The sequence below is a fragment of the Harpia harpyja genome, chromosome 2 (assembly GCF_026419915.1).
Source record: "Harpia harpyja isolate bHarHar1 chromosome 2, bHarHar1 primary haplotype, whole genome shotgun sequence".
NCBI lineage: Eukaryota > Metazoa > Chordata > Aves > Accipitriformes > Accipitridae > Harpia > Harpia harpyja.
In genome coordinates, this window is record NC_068941.1 from 53,457,737 (window position 1) to 53,475,459 (window position 17,723).

The 17,723-nt window shown below is 43.2% G+C and overlaps 1 protein-coding gene across 2 annotated transcripts in view; it reads right to left on the reverse strand.

Moving 5' to 3' along the window:
- Positions 1 to 307: 307 nt before the first annotated feature.
- The window catches only part of ENPP6 (ectonucleotide pyrophosphatase/phosphodiesterase 6), a 33,676-nt gene continuing 16,260 nt past the window's right edge, over positions 308 to 17,723 (reverse strand). Inside the window, exons 3-9 of one of the 2 annotated variants that reach the window (XM_052779751.1) lie at positions 16,094 to 16,205; positions 11,621 to 11,762; positions 10,429 to 10,608; positions 7,938 to 8,075; positions 3,871 to 3,994; positions 2,811 to 3,050; positions 308 to 2,383 (exon numbers count right to left, since the gene is read on the reverse strand). In XM_052779751.1, coding sequence (XP_052635711.1) covers positions 2,827 to 3,050; positions 3,871 to 3,994; positions 7,938 to 8,075; positions 10,429 to 10,608; positions 11,621 to 11,762; positions 16,094 to 16,205 — 920 coding nt within the window. In that variant the 3' untranslated portion in view covers positions 308 to 2,383; positions 2,811 to 2,826. Of the gene's footprint in view, positions 3,051 to 3,870; positions 3,995 to 7,937; positions 8,076 to 10,428; positions 10,609 to 11,620; positions 11,763 to 16,093; positions 16,206 to 17,723 lie in introns of both variants that reach the window. The other variant, XM_052779748.1, reaches the window with a different exon arrangement.

Consider the following 17,723-nt stretch of genomic DNA (forward strand, 5'->3'; position numbering starts at 1 on the left):
GTTTGCACCACCCCATGCTGGGATGTGGGGTGTACCGTGAGGGCTTCAGAAAGCCCGAACCAACTGAACCCTGGTGCCAGTGACAATGCACCTGACTTCTGCACAAGCAACTGATGTGATGGTAGCACGGTGGGCTTGGAGAAGTGGGTCTGGAGAGAGCATCCAGGGCTCACCTCTCTACTTAGGAGAGCAAAATGGTTTGTTATGTCCATTTGCTAGTGTGAATTACATGTCCCTGGATGGATCTTCAAAAGGTTAAATATTGAAATGTATCTGGAAAAAATGACTGCGTATACAAGCTACAGTATCTTGTGTGATGCATTTAATGTCCCTAATTTACATGCTGACAACTTTGCCATTTCTAAACAATGTTATCATTCATCTTTCTGATGATTAATCAGCACAAGCTTCAAACACTGTTTATCACACTTTGATGCAGCAATCAAACAAGAAAGGCAAGGTGTTACAGGGGTGTTTTTTGTTTGGGGTTTTTTTTTTTCAAAAATCTTACAGTATTTACAAAAAGATGCTTTATTTTTCCTAACACCATTCTTAGAATTATTCACTCATTCACAATCAGTCATTGTATAAAAACGTCATTCAGAAATACGTTTTAAAATACACCCACCCCTGTTGCATAGTATACAGAAAAATAGGCGAGAGTCAAGACACTTGATTTTTGAATGAGAATGTGAACTGATTCAGAGGTACAACATTTCTGAGGAAGAAAGATGCACTTCTCAAAAAATGATCAGCTGTAGTTCTCCTGACGCTAATGAGCTTCTTGCAGGTCTACTGTCAAATTTCCCTTTTACAGATCAAGTATCTTTTGAGGTGTGTTGCCATACACACAATGCTTGCATTAAGGTCAAACAAATCATATTGCAATTAGATTTACTCTGCAGTATTTGCATGTGGACACTGACTACTATGAGTTACACAAAGTACTCGCAAGGATCAATGTTGGTTTCATGTGTCATGGCTCATCCCTGGAACAACTCAGTGGACCTGATTTGTTATTTCCAACTTCTGTTTGTATAATTGAGAGTCTGAATATACCCTTATACTTTTAGGATCTTTTCTTCTGTAAGAGGACCTTGGGTTCTGTTCACTGTAAGAGTTAAAATGGCAGGCTGTGGAGGGACTAACAGGCACTGACTGTATCTATCCTGTTGACTTTCAAACAAAACTTGGTAATTTAGTCATTTGGTTATCTTGTATACTGATAATTTTTTTGCTTTAAAAATGTGCTTCAGTGAATTCATCGAGCCTGGTCCATTAAAGAGCAACAGGGAACTCTGAACAATAGGTGCTTGTTTTACAGCTACTGCAAATGCTTCGAAAGCACTAAATTGCCTTTTATACTCAACAGTCTAATAACAAAGACTGATTTTCTCCCTTTTTTTCCCCAATTGATTTGATGGTTCACTTGAGCTTTAAAAACACATTACATAAATCTTTACGGCTATTACAGAAGTCTTTTGTCAAGTTTAATTTGGTGTTTGGTTTTTTTTCCACGGTGTAATCATTCACCCTTAAACTCATGGTACCACACATACCCAGATCGTGCTTGACTCTGGATCCATAAGAATAGTAAGTCCTAAAGGTTTATTTTGCACGGGGAGGGAACTAAATCCTTCCAAAGGCAGTTTGTCACTGAAAGCTCTTGGTTCAGAGGTATATCAGAAAAAGCGCCAAGCACTCCTGAAGGCACCTCTGACAACAGCTCTATCCTCTCCTGCTATTTAACTTTACCGTTACAACTTTGTTTGGGCTTGATAGGCCGTGATGGAAATATTAGCTAGGATTAACTGAGAGGGTGGGAGATCCATCAGTGTAGACCTCTCTCCCTGCTGCAGAATAAAGGGGAATGTGCTGCTCACCGGGCGGATGTGTAGAAAGCAAGAGCTGGTAGAAAAGCAGTAAGTGTTGAAAAACCTTCAGGAACACAATTGGGTACAAAACCCTAAAACCTGAGCAGATGATATTCTCTTCACCAGAAAAAGCAGAGAGGCTGTTAAATGCCAGGCTTCCTCATCCTACTTTCTCCTGACCCCTGAGTGTCCAGATGCCTCTTCACTTTCCTCCTGTTTTTGAAGTGGAGGATTTCTATCGTTCTCCCCTTTCCCAGCCCCCCCCCGCCGTGGTCCGTGAGGAAAGCCGGGCCCTGGAGGTGTGCAGGGCCACGTCTCGCTTTGGGGAAAATGAAGAAGGGAAGGCTGGGAGAAGTAGGATGCTCTCACTACAATCCCGCCGATCCACCTCTCTCGGCATTATGATTACTCAGCAAAGCACTTGGCTCTTTGACGAACGGGTCGGTATAGACGGGGCTTGGCTGGCACTGTAAGGAGAAGGTGGGGCTCTGCTGGTGGTGGAGCTGGAGCTGAAGGAGTGAATCAGAAAGAACCCAGTTAAATGCAGAGAGGTCTATCTCCATGCCTGAGCTTCTCAGTACTGGGAGCCAGGGTGAGCCTCTCAGTTAAAGATGCTGGGGTAAGATGTATTTGATGCTCAGAGATATCCACGTGCACACACCAGAAAATTTTGCGGATAGCCAGCCGGGATTCTGCTCTCATTGCCAGTGCTATAAATCTAGAGTAGCGACACCAACTTTTCTGGCTGTGTTTGGAGCAGCACAAAACCCGGCTTTACATTATAACCACTGTAAATGCAGGATGGGCCAAATTCACGCATGGTGGAGCACGACGGAGGAGTGGGGGACAGCACTCTATTAATGAAGCTATTATTCAAACGAAGAACTTTAAAAAAAAAAAAAAAAAGAGAAGGATGGAGTTGCCGGTGACACTGACCAACATTGTTCGGGGATCACAGTAAGGAGATCTGCCGGGCGAACAGGGAGAGCAGAGCTAGCGCCAGGGCACAGCTGCCGCCCAGGGGGAGCGGTGCCAAGGGGGCCGTGTTTCGGAGCATGCACTCCACCCTGGACCAGGAGCCATTGTTGGGCAGCGGCTGTATTCCTGCCAGGCTGCACATGATGTTGTAAACATCCACGGATCTGATGGGAGGCGCTCGGAAGTTGGATCGGAAATCTGTAGGGAAAACAGGCAAAGAGAGGAATTGGCATTGTATGGCTTGGGGTTAGCTCCTGAAATGCAGGCCGCTGCAGGGCAAGGGCTCCTCTGCCTTCCCTCGGACTTACCGAGCAGGCTGGGATGTGGCACACTGTACAATTTACAACATAGCTCAGCAAAAACATTTTAAATGTTTTTATTCATTATTTTTACTTCTAGTCCAATTTTATTCTGAAAACTAAAAAAATAAAAAATTAAGTACGGCAGCTACTTTACTGTGTGTGCTTGGTAGAATATTTGATAGCCTCAAATAATTGTATTGCACATTCTGCTTTTCTTTCGCTCCTGTCTGCAGTTGCAGCCTGGTGTTCAGCAGTGTTTAAAGGGCTTGATAAAGTGGAAACCAGGGGTTTCGTGTCTGTCTGTCGGACAGGTGGCTGAGGTATGCTGCAACCTTCTTAAAGAAAGTGCTCTGCGTTAGTGAGTCCGAATCCACCAACAAAAAGAGAATTCATGTGTTTCAAAGAGAATTAAAAATTTAGGCCAAAATTTAGGAAAATAGGGCAAAGGTATAGAGTTACTGCACTGAGATGTCGGAGAGGGGCTGACCAAATCCCTTCACATCTCTCTGTCCTGTTTCTCCAGCTACAAAACAGATACAGAGCTAGAAACCTTCCTGGCATCCAGCCGTAGTGAGGAAATCCTGCCATCTCTTTGTAATTTTGGGGTGTCACAGAGTGCCACATCAGGGTCCTGACGTGCCAGGGGCTGCAGGGATGCTGGAGCAGGGGCCATGGGGCTGTGGGTAAGCGGGACACCAAGGACAGTGGCATTGTACCTGGTCCATATGCGATGAAGAAGGCTCTCATGTCCATGAGCTCGTTGTCATAGCCGTGCCAGCCGTTCTGCCAGGCCTCCTTCCTCCCCGTCCCGTTCTCCCAGAAGGGCAGCTTGTCCCTGCTCTGGGCGAAAACAACAGAACGCGGTTAGTGCCCACCTGCCGGGCTGTGCGTGGGGTGCCGTGGTGTGCCATGTTGTGTCTCCATGTGCTGTGCCACCCCATCGGGCCCCTGCACCATACTGTCAGTTGCACAGGGGCTCATCACTAGGAGGGGTGATCCCTGGCTTTGCCATCTCAGGGAGTAGCCATCTCCCAGCTGAGCGGGGATGACAAATTTCTGCCTCTCGCTCATCTAAATTTCTGCCGTGAGCTCAAAGTGTCACAGCTATATGTGACACCTGTAAGCAAGGTGGTGTCCCTCTCCTACTGCATGCTAGCGGTGCCGCTCTCCCACCCAGTGCCACGCACTCCCGTGGATTTGATCGGGTGTTGTTCTGCCCAACATGCCATTGGTACCATAGAAAAAGCAGCCATTTTTGCTCCGTTTGACTAGTCAGCCTAAACAATACAAATATCACCCCTACCATATACTTTCTAATAATTATTATTTCTTCTCCCTGCTCGTTTTAGTATTAAAGCAATGAAGTTCCTTCCAGGAAACACAGGTTTGGATCTAAGACGGTACCCCTCTCCCTGGCATAGACCACTCTTAGTTTTCTCTCCCTGCTTAGTGGATCCATGCTTTAATAATTTGTCATCATAATTCTTGTTTTTCCTGGGCCATATTGCACATAAGTTGTACTTTTAAATTCCTTCCTTACTTTCTCCTGCTCTATATTAACAGCTCTTACCAGACTACCTACAATAGTGCCATATCCTGGCCCCCTCGGGAGCAGTGGTCCCTATGGGCTGCTCAAAATGCTGGACCAACCCTCTCCATGAGTTTCTCTTGTCCCATGCTCCCTAGGGATGGCAGCAGATGTGACACTCCAGATATCCCCAAAACTATGGCAGGAATTTCACTTGGATGAAGAACATCACCTGACAGTTTATTAGACCCCTGGCATTAATTTCTCTGATGGTTACAGAGAAGGAGCTACAGTTGCCTAAAATGACCAGGTCTGGGCTTCACACTCCATCACAGGAGCACAGAAGATGCCCCAAGAGTCTCCCACATTCCCACCCTGGGCAAGTGGTGCTGCAACCCCTGCAGATGGTTAAGCAGATTGACTGAGGATCCCTTTTCTTTTACAAACATTTGTTTGATTTTTGTTTTCCTCCTCTGCCCAAGAAGAAAACTGACTGTGCGCAGGAGCACTGAGGACAGCAATGGTTATGGCTATGAGGTGTAGTTCTTCCAACTGCTTTCCAGGGGAGCCCCCGGAGTATCCCTTGCGTTTCTTCGTATGTAATAGTCAGCAGATGTACCAAATAATTGAACAATTTTAGCTGACAAATTAAATCTCTTTCCTTGTCCCCATCTATTTCACTGACAGCACTCAGAGCAAGCCAAGGAGAAAACAGACTCCTTCCCCCTCTTTCTACCATAGCACCTCCTTATGCTATGGCTCTGCTTACTGTGGTTTCCAGGGACTAATTGTCACTGGGCTGCTCACCATTAGGCAACCTGTACAGCATTTGTTAGCACCAGCTCCAGACAAGCCAAGTCACATCTAATTTGTTTCTTTGGCAGTATCATGACATTGCCGAAGCTACACCCCTCCACGGTCCTGTCAGCTGTTGTGGACTCAGCTGCTTGCAGCTAGATGTGCAGTCAAAGGCACAGTCATTTCCATTATTTTTGCTGCTAGTTGGGTCAGAAAACACACTACTTTTTCTTTCACAACTGCAGCTGAAGTGAGTGCTTGTGAAACCACTGTTAACAGCAGTAGCTTGAGGGAAAGGGCTGTGCAAGCGTCTCAGCGCTCGCTGCCCTTCTAGAGCAACAGGCTCTGCCTTACAGCAAACCCCACAAAGCCCTGGGGCATCTCTGGGGCCAGGGCACTGGCAGCACCCCAATATGCCTGCCTTAGCAAGCCCAAATGGGACAGAGGACTCAACCAAGACATTAATTTTTCATGCCTAGCCTAAGCTTGGGCTAGCACTGCTCCTCAAAGATGAAGCAGGGGTGTCTGGGACTGCTGACGATGGACTTTTCCCTGCATGTGTGCGGTTAGAAGCTGTACAGCAATTGTTCCCTAAAACTTGGGAAAGTACGCTGGGATGGGTACAGGGTGAGCACACAGCCCTGAGGGCTAACACTGTTGTTGCATGAAGGAGAGCAGCTGGGGGAAATTCAAGGATGGGGATCACTCATGTGGAGGGAACAAGATAATATTAGCAGACCAGCATCAATACAGCTGAAGGTGTGTGGAATCCTTCCTCATCCTGCTTTAACTGAAATGTGGATGGACTTGTGTTCCTATGCTCCTTGCTGGGGAAAACCCACAACTTTCCAGATATAACCTCTTTGTCTCTCTCTCAAAAAAAAAAAAAAAATTTCCCCTTTTTCAAACAGTTTATAGCTATCCACTAGCCAACAGAGAGTTAAAACACCCCGTGAGCATGATAGGGAAGAGCTTAATATCCTCTCTTCAGTGGTTTGGGCAGGAAATATAATAGAAGGCTCAATTATTGCTTTAAAAATATGACAGGAAACTTTCATTTTCATATCCCATTCACAGATAATGAAAATGTACCGAGGAGAAGGAAAACCTGACAGCATTAATGAGAGGACATTCTTGAAAATCAGAAACAATGGGAAGGAATGGGCAGAGAGACAGAAATAATTACCATAGCAGCAGTGTTTTCTGCACTGTTATTAAGGTTTGTCAGAGTTTCAATTATTTTTTGAAGTGCTTTTTTTTTTACAGACTATGTAAAAATGTTCTGTGTTGAACTTCTGTACAAAAGAGTTTAGTTGTAATTTTTTTAAAATCATTTTGACAAAAATGTTTCAGATTCCTACTTTACGTGTCTGAATCTTAATTCTGGCTTTTTTATATATTTTTTTTTAACCAGAAATGTGGTGCTCACCCATCCATACTCAAAAGCAATTGGGTTTTTTTAGAGGTGCACTTTTTTTCAGCTGTAGAAATTATTATCCTAAAGTCAGGTTGCTAGCGAGACATGTGGTGGTGTGGATCACCTTCAGCAAAGCCTGGTAAGCAGTAGCTCTGAGGGACATGAAAGATGCTCAAATGACCGACAATAATCTGCAAGGCAATGATGGGCAATGACTATGCTGGGACACCGAAAAAAACCAGGACTCCTTGGTTCTGTTGCCAAGTTACTGACTTAATGTATGGCCTTGAGCAAATCACTTAGTACTGCTCCTCTGTTTACCCACTTAGAAGATACTACAAGTTGCCTTGCCCTCTGAGCTGTGGTGAGGTGCAGTTAATATCTGCAATGTGGAGATGCTCAGTAGCAATACAAGTACAAAATAATAATAACAACAACAATAATTTATAGTAACAAAATAAGTTGGTATGAAAAATCTCTTCATGTGCAAGTCTGATTTGCCTCTTAACAAGCTCTCAGATTTCAGTGTATGCACTGGGTATCTTTGAGGAGTAAACCCCCGTTTGACCCTCCTGAGACTGGAGGGCTTGGGAGAAACAGGGCACTTTTAGGACAGAGTCTGGTGGGTGGAAAGCCAGGCAGAAGGATAAGTTGCCACAAAGTACTGCTGAATGGAGAGACAGTAAGATCTTGAAATGGAAACACTCTTTTTGTGCCTGAGATGAAGGTAGATGGGCAGGGGAGAGAGGAGTAAAGCAACAGAACTGGAATGCAAAATACAAAAACTCCTCCTGCTTTATGATGACACAGAAAAAAGAACCGTCTTGACTATTTAACTTTGTCTACCTTCAGCATAGCTGCCATGCCTTTAGGCTCTTTTAAGCACACGGCAATACTTGACATTAGCTTTGTAGTCAGCCCAGGTAAGTGATGTAACACTTTAACTCAATGCCCAGCATAGAATTGTACATTTTTCTTATTGTTTTCATATATTGCACCTTTTCACATTCATGTCTAAGTATTTTGCTTCTCTACTTTACCTCTACTATGAACCATCCTTTCTCGGCCACGAGAGTTAGAGGAGACACAAATTTTCCTTTTTTGTAGAAAAACCTGTCTGGAATATCCTGTATGTTATAAACATGCATGTGTTCCACAGCTTTCAGTTTTTGATATATCTGCAAAGAAAACAAATGTTAGGACACCATATGGCTGTAAAGAGCATATACGCACCTATGGATACATGGAAATACCTGAATTTGTAAAATAGCTAATTCCCTTTAATGGCTAATCATCAGCACGTTCAAACTGGGACTTTGCCGGTCCAAAGATGACGGCTGTGCAAAACCTGTTTATGCGGTTTAGGAGGTTCTGAAAACTTGGATCATAAACACATAGGAACGCATGAATTCATGTATGAAATATATTTATAATACACGCACTCACAAATGTATGCATGTGAGTATATCAATGTGCAGCGATAGACCAGCAGAAACCAAAGACAGTAAGCTAAGTGGTGAAAGATGCTCAGAGGCACCATGTGGACTGGGTTCAGATGCAGAAAAGGGGTATTGCCTTTGGCCTCTGCCACTCATTCCCTATTTCTGCTCTTGAGCGAACAATTAGTGTCACCTCACCTGTGTTTCTTACACTTAACCAGTCAATCCCTATCAAAGGGATTGATAGTGCTTAATTATCTGCTTCATAAGAAGATAAGAGATCAGCCAATATATGAGATATATTAATCAGCCAATGCCTGCGGCTTTGAAGCTGCACAATGCTGTACAAGTGGTTTATTAATATTAATCATACTGTCTGGAATATAATCACACAAATGTGGTTAAACCTCAGATTATTCAGAAAAATATTTTAAATGTCTAAAGAAGATGTTCATATGCCAGGAAGAAGGTAGTTATTGGAGTCCCCAGAGTGTATATCGCTCTTTTGCTTAAATATAAATAATCTTCAGGAATAAATAGCTCGATTCTGCAAAGAATGAAAGGTCCTCCACTAGCCTTTTAGCTAAGTCCCCCTTGCGTGTATATGTGTGCAAGAGATTTGCACTGATACGCAGTTGCCGAAAGGATGGCACCAGGGTGTGACGGCATGACTCAGCCAGACCCTCCCACCATGACCTGGACTAGAGAGTGGTCCTGGTGTTTCACCAGTACTTCGGGTGCTTCAAAATGGGGTAACTCTTAAAGGTGATAACCACTATGTTATGATATGATCTACTTCCTAAACATGGCTCTTTAAAGTGAATTAAGAATAGAGGAATCTGGCTACTGGGAAACAGAAAATCAACTTTATTTCGCTTAAAAAAGCAGCACTCTGCTAAGAAGTCCTAAAAAGAAACGAAGGAAGAAAACAAAACCATCGTGCGATGCATTGTACTTTATTATCCTTAGGGATATTAGGCTGTTTAATGAGAGAGAAGCATGTGCTTAAGAGCTTTGTCGGATGAAACCCCATGTCTGCATGAAGTCGCAACTTATACTTGCCCTTCTTTGAAGGCCTGGCCTACAAAAATAGGGATCTCTGACTTAAGGCTGAGGCGAGCATCTATAAACTCTGTGATCCCCTGCAGGAACTCTGAGTGAATTGCTTACACATGCCTCTACGACAAATTTCAATTCTGGCACTAATTTTAAATGTTCACAATATCACAGCTATACAATTCCTGGAGAGCCTGTTTGGGTGCAAAAATTAGCAAATATTCTCTTAAAAATATTTGCCCAAGCTACAATATACTGGAATTGGCTAAAATATAATATAGAAAACAAAATTATTCACCTGGAGCATGGACTGCCAATTTCGTACATCCACTCATCTATATTCTGAGGACAGCAATAATGACTTCTCAAGCACTGGTTTCTGGTTAAACTATAATGTACTAGTCTATTAGTTACAGATGCTGCACTTTCATTCTTTTCAAGTGGTTTCCAAATTTTTTCCTGTATTGTTTTAATTTGTCCCTTAAAATCCTGCAGTTCTAGCCTTGGGCTTTTATGGTTGATTCAATCCCACATGCTTGTTCATCAAAATTCTTCAAAGGAGAATATTGTAAAAAAAATTGGTTTTTGTAATTCTGGTCTAATGGAGTTAATTCCTCACACTCTATGGGAGTTTACTGGAATATGAATGCCTGACCTCCTCCAGATCATTTGAAAATCCCAGCTAGAGTGTCAATAAATTGACTCTTATATATATAAAATCCTAAAAATGGGTTTTGAGCTAAAATCTTTCAGCTATTTATCAGATGCACATAGTGGTGGGGTTTGAAAGCATGTATCTGTGCCAAATAACAGTCAAAGTTCACGCTTTTTAATTTGGCTGGTGTGACTTTCCTTCAGAAACCAGTGTCACAAGAGTGTTACAGAATCCAAGTCTGACTCCCGATAAGAGCCTCAGGCTGATTTTTACACACATCTCTGAGACCGGGTTTTGGATGTTGCGAGCAAACAAAAGACATAATTGTTGTAAAAAACAAGGAAACACAGAATTAAATAAATACGAATAAGCTGTACTTACCTCTGCGTGCTTCTCTGGAGCTGGCCAGAGGCTCACAACAGGACCTCGATCCTTCATTTGTATGGTATCACTCATATTGATATAGTTTTTCAGCTCTATCACTTTGTCCGCCCAAGAGATGTCTGTCATCCCATGATCAGAGAAGAGGAGAACGTTGACATCATGCTGAAGACCCATGCTCTGTGAAGCAAGTGCATGACAGCCGTTATGGCCAGGAATGTGTTTTGCTTTGCCTGGTGACAAATTTTAATTCCCATTTGACTGCCACTGATTTAGTGGAAGTTGGCCAGAAGGAGCATGGTCGCAAACGCCCTTCAGTGTGGTTTGCCACTACCTGTAACGGTAGACGTCCACTCTCAGTTGCTGCCCTGGAAGAGTCTGAGAGGTTAGCACCAAAGACAGATTTGCCAAAATAAATCCACCCGTCTGCTAAATAACTAGATGCTACATCCCAGTCCCACAAACCAGTTGTCCCAGTTTGTCTTAGGATTTTATCCAACTGTTCCTCATCTGTAGGCCAAAATGGCTGGGGAAGAGCAACTTTTTCATGGTACACCTGTGGCAGGGGTGTTTCTCTCTTCCCCTCCCAAACACAGGCACTTAGCATTAGAGCTTTTATAATTCAGTGAAATTGGACATACATATTCCTCTCCTCACTGAAACACATAAAAAACTCCAACGTGCATTTATCATTGTCAGAAATATTCACAGAATCAACATTTACCAAAAAGCTTGGTATCCTCCTTTTCTCACTGCAAAATAATTTAGATAATGTTTTTTAAAACAAAGTTTAAAGTACAAAGTTCTGAGTGGTGCCATAAAAACCACTATAAAAGTTAATTGTCTGATTCCACAAACCTTAGCAAGTGAGTGGTTTTGATTTGTTCGCCTACTATAAAGCCCAGCCGGCAACACATGTTATAAACAGAGCAACATGTATATCAGTTTATGGCTTCCTGGGGAATAATAAGCCACTAGGAGGATTATAATGCCATCGACAAAAATAAAAGTCAGGGGAATGGTGCCTTGACTTCCACGTGATCTCGGTAGCCTCTTTTTCTCAGGAAATAAAAGTTTACAGCCAACGCATCCAATTAACAGGCATTAAATAGGCTCTCGGCAGTGCCACAAAGAGCAGTTTGAAAAGCTTTTCCAAATGCACCCGGGAGCTGGGTTTTTGGACGCCACTCACCTTGATGAGCGTGATCATGTTGCTCAAGGCTTTGTCCACCTCCTTCAAAGCATTCTTCCGCTGCTGGGACGAAGGGCCGTAGTGGTGGCCTTCCACGTCAATGCGCTCGTAGTACACAGCAGCCATTTCGGCGCTGCCGTTGCTGGAGGTGGGAGGAGAGGAAGGAGTGAGAGGCTGTCACACATGGAGACCTCCTGGCTGCCAGCATTATTGTCCTCACCGCCACGTAGAGCCACAGAACCACAAAGGAACGTTTTCCACTTCCAGCCTGGACTTCCTACCCGCTCTCGCACGGCTGGGCTCCTTACTCATGCCCAGAGTCGCCTGGGTTCACGTGAGACTCCCATCAGAGATGACAGGTAGAGACTGGCGTATGCAAACACAGGCTGGCCTGGCAGCCCTCTGCTACCTTTTGAATTAGGAAGGAGGCTTTTCCTTTAATGAGAGTGAAAGACCTAGAAGAAATACTAATTTCTGTGCTGAATGCCCTTATTAAAAGTATTGTGGGAATTACCCATTAAATCTGCTTTAATTAAAGTTTGGCACTTCTGGCTTTCTCCTGTGTGAGGTCTTCCAAACCACCGAGGTCAACTCAGGATGTGTTCTTCCATGACCCTGCAAAATCCCGAGTGGTATGAATTGAGGTGAAATTTTAGATGGGGTTTTTATGCAGGAATATGACCAAAGGAAACCTAAGTTAATCTCAGAGTTGCACAAGTTTAGCTGATCACACGTTTCTGCACTGAATGGCCTCAGCCTAATTAGTGGGGATTGCACATACATCAGTGCTTAATTACACTTTCATGACCGCTCTACAGTTCACCGTAAAGCTCCCTGAGAGCAGTCGTGTGGATAAAATCGCAAATCCACGCTCATGAAGTTCAAACCCAGTCTTTTTCTACTGTACTTAATATATGACAGGGTGTGCCATCCATAATACATGCCCTCATCCAGATCAAGATCCCTACAAAAAGATGTGTGATGTCCTGACAGGTCCACCTTCTCTGATTAAAGACACCCGAGTAGTCTGGTGTAATGAGTGAGACAGAAGAGAAAAAATCAGAGGTGAGGGACTGACTGAATGAATTAGGGTCTGTCATTTGCGTTTTTAAGTTTGCTGAAGGCCTTAGAGGAGCAGTCCTGTAGGAAGCTGAAGGTCTCTGCTGTGGTGGGAATTTCTCCACTGATGGCCCTGAAGAACAATGTTCTTTCTCACTCTTCATGATTTTAAAATCATTCAAATGAAGCAGCCCTTCCCTCCCCCCAATTTCATTTTAAGCATTACTTTCCATCTGTATTAGGCATAAATTCATTTCTAAAATGTAACCCTGTAATTTCTATATTGCATGCACACTCACTGGACCTATTGAAACAGTTTTCTTCTGCTGCAGTGTCTATTAATTAGCTATTTAGACTGCTTTGTGTCACACTGCTTTGTGTCTTCTCACCTGTAACTAAATGATCAGAAGCTACGAAAGAGATTTATTGCATAGAACAAGTGGTCTTATTTAGGCTGTGGTGAGATTTCTCAGTGAGGGCTCAGTGCTGTAAGGATGTACATTCAACTTTTCACATGACTTCAGTGGGACAAGATCCAGTTATGTGGCATGCTTAGGAGTTTGCAAGATTGGGTACAGCACATCCAGAGCTTGTAAGACTGAGTTTGACTTTGTTTCCTGTTTTCCTAAGAAAACCAGGCATCTCTGATCTTGGCTTGCATGGGAGAAGTACTCTGTCTTTCTAACTGTGTGTTAGTCCTGTCTTCTCCCATCAGCAGTAATTTTCAAAAGAAATGGCTAAGGAAAGCTTGCTGAAGAAAACTGGATAGCATCGATGGCAATACCAAAAACGGTTTCGTATTTTATCAACAGACTTTTGCAAACTTCATGACACCTGTCCAGGATGGTAGGTAGATTACCACAGCCCTTAAATTATAGTTGTGGAAAAGACATACGGGATGTTTTAGCTTTACTTGCCAAAAATGGGTGCTTGACTTAGTTTTGAATATTTTTGGTCTAAATAATGGTCTCAAAGCACCTGTTTGAAGAGACTGGAAAATGTTCCTGAAGGATGGTTTCCTTTGGTTGCCAAGAGGAGCTCAGTGGCTCCCTGATGAGTTAGGTACTCCTGCCCTTGCAAAGAGCATTGATAAAACTCCCTTTGACCCTGGTGAAGTTAAGATAGGTCAGGACATTCCTGTGCCCAAATTCAAGTTAATCCTAGGCCACCATGCCACAATAAAGGGCTTACTTTCTCTACCTTGAAGTCCCTGTAAGGTTTGCTAATGGTGGGAGCATAAGTGCAGTTCATTAGCTACTAATACCTGCCATTAGGGCAACTAACCTTGCCACAGGCTGTTTTCCCACATATAGCTGGTGCCAGCCTCAGCCTAATGGGCTTTTCCAATTAGTTGGGGTGTGGAAAGGAAACAGGCTGGATTTGCCAGCCTTTGAAGATGTAGATGACAATAAAACACAGCTCAAGACTCTTCTACCCAGAGATGCTAACTCCTGCTAAATGAATACACCTGCAATAAAGGCATTTCAGAGGCTTTACGTCTTATGGGCTGGCCCAGCAGCGCTGAAAATTGTTTGCTAAATTTCAAAGGACTAAACAAAGAGGATGAATGAGAGAAAGGATAAGGAAAACCTACCTGATTTTTAATCTGTTCATTCTCTACCCTCCTTTCTTACTGTAAGTCTCTGCAGTATTTACACCCACAACTGATTATTAATTTTATCAATGATCATTCCTTTTTCCTCTTTCCTGCCTTGCTGCAGACAGGGCGCTTAGTTTAAAGAAAAGGAACCCAGGCAGAAGTTCAAGAGGGATAGTGTGTAAATGGACACCAGAGACCAGACCTCCTGCAGCTCCAGGATGATCTGTAGGATTTGGGCTCTTCAGCAGGCTGTAGCTGGTGTTTACGGCAGACATCGCGGTGGCAGGGATTTGCTCTTTTCTTGAAATCACTAGCTTTCACCTCTTGCAAGCTGCCCCACCGACACTGTTGTGTCTCTGCCCTTTTCTTCTTTTCCACGGAAGGCAGCAGCAAGCAGCCTTGTGATTTAGGCTGAATTAGCTATTGAAACCTTTTCAATGGGCTCCAGCTACCCAAAAGAGTGGCTTGAAGGGCTGGAGCTTTTAACAGTTTGTGCCTCGCCTTTAATCATGTTCACAATTACAAAGCTGCAAACTGTCCTGAGCAGCCTTATGCACCTTGCTTCATTGAAACCAGGCAGGAAGCTTCAAGCATATCTTGACTTATCCCCAAATGATACCTGACCAAAAGCTTTCTATGGTAATTCTGGGTTTCTACCAGAAGTCAGAGCTGGTATCTGTATTCAGTTTCCCATTCCCTTTTTTATTCACTGAATTAAAAGTGTTGCAGAAGCTCCAGAAAGCCTCCTATGGCACATATGACCTCCTCATGTCACATGCAGATAGCTATCTCAAAATCTAAGCTAAATCATTTCAGGATCAAATGTCTCTCACATGTTCTGAGATGGCTTCTCTCTAAGCCCCATGCTGTAAACGACACTATGATTTGTGAGCATCTGTGCAGCAGGACCCAGTGTGCAACTGGAAGCAACATCTCCAGCAGCGCTCTCATCATTTTGGAGCCTTTATTTCAAGGACAAGCAACACGCAGCATCTGAATACTACACTTTTTGGATTTAAATCCCTACAGCAATTCGCAAGTAGTAAACCAATGAGGTTTTAAAAGAGGAAGCTTAGTTATAGCTAAGGTAAGGCATTGGCTCCGCATGTGGTTGTGCAATCTTCCCTGATTTTACAACCTATGTGGAATTGTCCCTTGTTAATATTTGGATCAGAGCTGGTAGAACTGGAAAGCTGGCTGTGGAGCATATGTTCTTCCTAGGAGTTGTCTGAGAGATGTGTTCCCATCAGTTGGGCTAGATGATCGTTGTAGGTCCCTTCTAACTGAACTATTCTATTCTATTCTATTCTATTCTATTCTACATATATGCATGAAATGAATGCCTGCTCCACAATCATTGTGCCTGAGATGTTCTAAAATGCAGAAGGAGCCAAAGCATTGGCCTCATAAACAAGTGACTGGAGCTGTGTCCTGATTTCAGAATTTCCAAATTCCCAGGAGCTCTGTCTAAAACCAAGCATTTCAAAGTCTGCTCTTGCAGGTCAGTGAACAGATACTCACAGACTGATCTTGAAGTTGTTTGAAACAGCAAATTAAAAAAAGTAAGTCGGGATGTCTCCTCTGTGTTGTAACCTACACATGAAGAGAGGAGCACATCTTCCCCTCCGACCTTAATGTAAGGCCCTATTTCTTTTATGGTCATGTTTCTATGACAGTACTGTAAAGCAGTCTTGGTCCCCATCTTCCTACCTGGGAGCCAGTCCTGAAAATTTCCTTGGAGCAAGGCTGATAGTAAACCCAAATACTCATCCTTGAGCGAGGAAACCCCACACCGCGGAAGTCTAGTAACGTACCGCAAAGACTCGAGAGCATCACTGATGGCATCTGCAAAGTTTTTGTCTGTTGGGACGCTGAAGTATTCACGGCAATAACTTGGTCTGACCCCAAGGATTTCGACCTCGCAACCTACGAGCGAAAAATATGGTAAGCTCTGCTGTTTCACCTTGATCACAGACCCCACACCATGGGGTCCAAGTTCAGGTTTGTAAATTCCCTGTGACATTACTTACCTTACACCTTCCCTGCAGGAAAACTTGTGGTTGGGAAGTGAAAAGGGGAGAGAGGTTGGTTTGACGAGTGCTTGTAGCAAACCGTACATTGGATCCTTTTATTTCTCTCTCTAAAAGGAAGGTCTCTGTGTGACCTTCCCACAATAAAACTCTTGATTCCCTCGTGGCAGACGGTTTCCACCTAAATCGCTAGCTTGTTCTCATTTTAACTGCTGCAGCCACATAGCCTCATTTCCAGGCTTCCAACATAAAAGATTTAGATATTGTTCCCTGAAAGTTCAGCAAATACTTTCCAGTTAGACACGCTGTATCTTACGTCGTAATATCCTCTATAAACTGTATTTTATTATGTGATACTGGCATTCCACTATTAAATCTGTTTCCCAGGAGGTCTTATTAAAACAGTATAAACCAATTAACTCTCTTGGTAACTTGCAGCCTTCCTTGCAAAATACAGTCTGTTTTGTGGCCCAGAAATTTATGGCAACAAATCCTACAGGAGAACATGGCCCTGAACACACAAAAACATGTTTTTGTGGGGTTTTTTGCCCTTTTGCTCTCTGGTTACTATGCTGCTGAATAACATTAATATTTAAAAGAAGTGTGCTTTCAGAAACACTGGATTCATGCAAATTATCTTTTGAGAGCCCCAGAGTCCTCCCATCACAGTTAGGCATTTTCTGGTGTATTCCTGGGGCACAAGGAGATAAAAAAAAAAGGGATTTCTTGCAAAATGGCCTCTGTATACAGCAATACAGTCAGGGCAAAAAGGCAACTCTAAGCCATAGCCTGAATCTGTGTACATGTGGGTCCCTTTTCTCCTCCTTTGGGATGAAAAGAACAGGCGTTAAGGACTGTCATAAGTTGTCTTGTTGCTTGGCTAGGGGAAGGACATTGCACAGGAGGTGTAAGTACAGAGAGGGCACTAGAGCAAGCAGAGCTACTTTCAGAGATGATTTACAGTGGTTTGCTTACTGGGACACTCAGTAAAGAGAATTTGTCAGTGTCTTGCATCTCAGCCTGCCTGAGCTCACATCGCTGAGGTGCATTACAGGGACACAGGGAAAAAGCACACTGCTTGCAGGCTAAGCTGGCTGAGAGATTTCTGATTGTGCCTTCTCAGGAGTACCATGAAAGGTTAAAAAAACTTAAATATTTAAGCTTAGGGAATTTTAAAAAATCTTCACTGATTTGCAGAAAGCCAGATAAGTCAGATGGAGTTTACCCTTTCTGAAAGTTCGAGAGCCCTAGCACACATGATGAATTCAGTCTTTTTACCCAATGGTCCATGGTAGTGACTCCCAGGTCTCCACATTCTTTGTGTGTTTCAAGTGATCTCATCTATTTTAATTGTTTGTAAGAATTAATTATTTGCAGTAATAAAAGGAAAATGTAGTAAACTAATTTGCTTTTC